We start from the raw sequence: 5,258 nt of genomic DNA on the forward strand, positions 1-5,258 counted from the left end.
ACATAGACGGAGCCATTTTCTTTACACACAAAGCATTCTGGGTAAATGGTGACATGGATAGGTCCTCGGTGTGAGTGAGCTATATCCACCCTGAAGGTTAATCTTGGACAATATCTGATGATCGACTCTTTTAAATAAAACCAGAGAGCGTTGACAGAGAGGAGAAGGTAGAAATGACTCAGCCTGGAACTGAAAATATAGATGGAGGACAACAGAGCTGCTTCATGGAAGAAGAACCTCAGCTTAGCCTGTTAGCTTTAGTGTTAGCCCCGACGCTATCACCATATATATCTATTAGCTCAGCGCTACACATTCTCCTCTCGTCACTGAGGTCCACCATCCACATGAGAGGGGAACGCAAAAATGACTCAGTCTTCAACTGAAAATGTGGATGGAGGACCTCAGTTTACCTTGTTTGTTTGTCACGATAGCGCCAAGCTACTACACATAAGGCAATATAGCGTCTGGTTTCATTTATAAGAGCCGATCGTCAGATATTGTCCAAGATTAACCTTCAGGATGGATATAGCTCACTCACACCGAGGACCTATCCATGTCACCATTTACCCAGAATGCTTTGTGTGTAAAGAAAATGGCTCCGTCTATGTTAAATATGTTTTTTAAAATTTACAAAACTAAACATCCTACAGTATTTTTACACTCTTTCTTTTACAGTTAAAATATATGTTTATCAAATAAAGTCTAATGTTACAACTAATCAGAGATCCCTTTAAGGATGATCATTAACTGTTGGGCCAAGGTTTAGATAAGAGTGATATTGTTTACTTCTCTACAGTCCAGATTCAGATTCTGGTCTCCAACCTCCAGCTTCAACACTTCCACTTGGTAATACCACTCCTGTACTACAGGGGTGTACCACACGGACCCCCGATACAGTGTCGGCTCAGCTCCTCCCATTATCTACAAAAGAAAATAAGAGAAAGAGAAATAAAACATGGTTTGCTGTAGTAAAGGTTTATCTATCTGGCAGATCACAGAACATAAACACACACAAGCGCCCTGCCATCTAATCCATCTGTCTGCATCACTGGGTCACATGATGAAGGCGCCAAGGTCGTCCACACAGCAGCGACAGATCTGCTCTCAGCAGGATACTATCTTAGTTTAATTAGCTCCTCTCTAACCAGACTGGGCTTCCGAAGGAGAAACACACTGACAGGGCAGATAGCAGCTATTATGTTTATTTATTTATTTTTTAAAGCACTGGGCTACTTACTCTGATCATCACTGAGACAAAACCAATGAAGAAATCTTCCAAGCCTTCAAATGTGAAACATAGCTTCTTCACAATGTGAAAAGCTTTTCTGTTCTGTTTGCTAATCAAACGTCTCTGTAGCGGTCCTGATCACTCACCAGGCTGCCAGCAGGAGGATCGATGGTGCTGCTGGCCGACGGTCCTGTGCCGCACATCTGAAGGGAAAACACGTTGGCAATTCCCAGCTGCGTCACCACCGAGTTGAAGAAAGGCTCCACAGAAGAGTCCGGCTGACAGGAAGACGGGACATTAATGTTCAGTCGTTTTCTTTTTCAAAGTCATGTTTTTAAACACATATTACCATGAATCCAACATGTAGCAAACTGATAAACGGAGGCATAAAATACCGTATTTCAGTCAGAAATGCACACATTCAGTAAACACACCAGCTGAATTCWGTATTTTTCCCCAGCTGTTGATGTTAAAACCCACTTCAAAAATGTCAGACATGCAGACATCTGCTGCAGACTCAGTAATGACTACTGACGCTTTCAATTCAATCTTTCCATTACAAAATTACTTCACATTTAGTTTTGTTTAATTTGCAAAATAAAAAAAAAACTTCACAGATTTTGACGTCACAAGATGTTTAAACAAATCAAAGTTTGACTCAGAAGTAATTGAWATTAGCATGAAAACATGTCCTGACCCTTAACTAAACAGCATCCACTCCTTTGTTTGTTCAGTGTGTGTCGTTATGTCACACATGACAAACAGACCTCAGGCACGTTGAACCTGATCGCTCAGGAGACACCACCAACACAAAGTGATCATCAGTGTGAGCAGATCTGCTCCTCCGTTTCTAGTTTTTGATCTTTAGTGCAGCTGTTTTGATTTATTACCCTGAACCTATCAGGACTAACTCGTTTTGCAAAAGAAAAGTAACATAATGAACACCTTGGCTTATGTATGTGTCACCTTTTACACATACATATAGAGAATATTCCTAAATGGAGAAAATAAGTCTAGAAACAAATACAGTTCAAATTGTAACAACAAATTGTAACAACAAAATTAAAGAGTGTGAAAAAAAAAACAAGCCATGCAAAAGCAAAGCCATWTATAATGAATCTATTTCCTTTTCTGTTGCCATGTAAAACACAGACTTCATTCTGATAAGATCTGATTGAAAGGTTATGCAGAAATATAAAAACACAAGTGAGAAAGGAGCAGAATGTTGTGAAGAAGATAAGAKGTGATTTCAGGTAAATCGTATTTTTTCCTTGTTCTCACTTTTGTTSTTCTTCCTGATTCGATACCCAGTCTTCCTCCCTGATAGGTCACTGGTTTTTTTTTTAAATCTTTTGTGCAAAACATGAGCTTACAGGATAACATAATATATATATATATTTTTTTTATGTGCATAGAATAATTTATTTAGCTTTTGTGCATGATGTAATAAAGATTAACATCATCTTTGTAAATCAATGTCCTTCTCACTAAATGTAACTGGAGTTTTGCTGCCTGGTTCTCTTTCTGCACAGATGAACATTTAACCACACATAAAAAATACAGACTCATATGAAGTCAGTACCATCATGTATTTCTGTGAAATATCACATCAGGGCCTTGGCACAAAAACACTACATTCACCAGAAAAAAAAAAAAAGGTCACACACTCTAATATTTAGTTGGACCGCCTTTAGCTTTGATTACAGCACACATTCACTGTGGCATAGTTTCAATAAGTTTCTGCAATGTCACAAGATTTATTTCCATCCACCAAGATCTTTCATTGATGATGGTAGAGTCTGACCTTCTCCAGCACATCCCAAARATTCTCAATGGACTCTGTGGAGCCAATCCATGTGTGAAAATGATGTMTCATGCTCTCTGAACCACTCTTTCACAATTCCAGCCCTATGAATCCTGGCGTTATCTTGGAACATGGCCGTGCCATCAGAGAAGAAACAATCCATTGATGGAATAACCTGCTCGTTCAGTATATTCAGGTCAGCTGACCTCATTCTTTGAGCACAAACTGTTGCTGAACCTAGACCTGAACCTAGACCTGACCAACTGCAGCAACCCCACATCATGGACCTTAATAAAAATCCAGGTGGAGACGTTTTTTTGTCCAGGCGGTGTATATACAGCTTGGTCTGGTCCGCATTTCAATTCATTTCATTTCATTTCAATTCAAAAATACTTTATGGATCCCAGRGGGAAATTAGGTATGCATTCAGTATCACACACTAACACATCCAGGTGGAACATAAACTCAAAACAACAGTTCCTATTGTTACATCCAGTACCTGCTCAAAATACTAGATACTCCTTTTCACTTCTTTCCTCATAATTACGAGATACGGAGTCAATTGTTTTACTTTGTGAATGCAATGCTCTCCTGTACCTTGGTACAATACCCAACAGGACATTATTTTATATGTAGTTTCTAAACAGTAAGACGCTAAACAAACTGTACTATAGTTTATTGAGAGAAATTGGAATCAGGTTAAATCTGTATTCGAACAGGTCAGAGTTGTCCTAAAAAACAAAAAGGAAATCTGAATCTGCCCACAAAACAAAGAATCAACATCTTTCAGTTGTATTGTTTCACCCGTGCCAGTGAAGGGTAGGCCAGTCCCAGGATACCCTGCCAGTTGACTCCAGGAAGGAAGAAGCCGTCAGATGACAAGATGGCAGCGATGTTGATGATGATGGRCCCGTTTGGACCCTTTGGGATGGAGACTTCGTCAATACCCAGCTCTCCTTCCCAGTTTCCTTGGGTGTACCTGACAGCTACRGATCGACCGACTGACTGGTAGGTACTGGAACTAAACAGAGAGGAAGAAGTTAAAGCATGAGTGGTGGTACATAAATGTCACAAACTACAGAGTTAAATTACTACTACAGAAAACAGATTAAAGCTTTAATGGCAAAAGTCAKTCAGTAAGTTCAAATGCAATAGTGTAATTCATTTAGAATGAAATCTTAGATTTTTACAAAACACAAACAGCTGAACTGCGGAACGTGACATTCTCATGTAATTGTCAAAAATGTGTGGATTTTGCTGCACAAAGTGTGGAAGCTACTCACAGTTTAGTGTTGAAATAGTGAGTAATAAATGGGTGTGGAGCTGCTGCTACTGCGAAGTTACTGCTGCCTGTATCMACCAGGATGTTCAGCTGGAAAAACACACACAGGAGGAGTTTGTTTTAGATTAGATTAGAGACTAGAGAGATCTTTATTGTCATCGTACAGTGCACAATGAAATTATAGTTCAGAACACCCATTCAGAAGAAGACAGAACATAACAAACATGGGAGAACAGGTGCCCTGGGYCATGCAGCCACAGACCCCAGCACAGAGCAGGATCATCTTCATGAAGACATCACGAGGAGGCGCTGCCCTTAACAGAAAAACTAAAAACCACACAAGGGAAGATGAGGAAAACAAACAAAAACATCATGTTATATCAACAATGTGACACACTATGGTGTTTATAACTAAAAAAACCTCTGCATAGAGCAGATTTATTAGCCAGAGGAGTAAGTGAGTTTAGGGGTGCCGTGTATCTGAAGCCATGAGTGTTGTATGCTTGTGTGAATATCTAAACAATGAGCCCGAAGAATCCAGTCCCCAAAACCAGCACAGCCATAGTCCAGAAAATGGATGTTAACTGTTCATTCTGTGCGGACTTCAGCCTGTTCCATGAACCAGATCACAGACGGGGGTGGTTAGAGCATCAATCGGCATAATCCAACCAGGAAGAATGTAGTCCACAGCTCAAGGCCGTTGTAGGGGAGAGCCGAATCTGTATTCAGTTGTTTTGGGAACAGAAGAGTCAGGCAGACGATAACAATTTTCCATCTGCTTTAATGATGCGACCCTCAGTAGAACCGCTTGCAGACCGAGTCCAGCTCACTCAAGGCAAATGTCCAAGTGCTGATAGTATACGGCCATCCATCAAACTGATCAGGCAGCCAGGAGATGAAAAGCCACTGACATTGTTTTGTAGAACACCAGGAGACCACCAAGC

At 40.3% G+C, this 5,258-nt stretch overlaps 1 protein-coding gene across 1 annotated transcript in view; it reads right to left on the reverse strand.

Annotated features, from left to right (window-relative positions):
* bace2 (beta-secretase 2) overlaps positions 1–5,258 on the reverse strand; it is a 22,156-nt gene that overhangs the window by 7,269 nt on the left and 9,629 nt on the right. Inside the window, exons 2-5 of the mRNA XM_014015016.1 lie at positions 4,316–4,404; positions 3,837–4,053; positions 1,375–1,506; positions 787–921 (exon numbers count right to left, since the gene is read on the reverse strand). Of these exons, the coding sequence (XP_013870470.1) occupies positions 787–921; positions 1,375–1,506; positions 3,837–4,053; positions 4,316–4,404 (573 nt within the window). The remainder of the gene's footprint in view (positions 1–786; positions 922–1,374; positions 1,507–3,836; positions 4,054–4,315; positions 4,405–5,258) is intronic.

The sequence above is a fragment of the Austrofundulus limnaeus genome, unplaced genomic scaffold, assembly GCF_001266775.1.
Source record: "Austrofundulus limnaeus strain Quisiro unplaced genomic scaffold, Austrofundulus_limnaeus-1.0 Scaffold122, whole genome shotgun sequence".
Classification (NCBI taxonomy): Eukaryota; Metazoa; Chordata; class Actinopteri; order Cyprinodontiformes; family Rivulidae; genus Austrofundulus; species Austrofundulus limnaeus.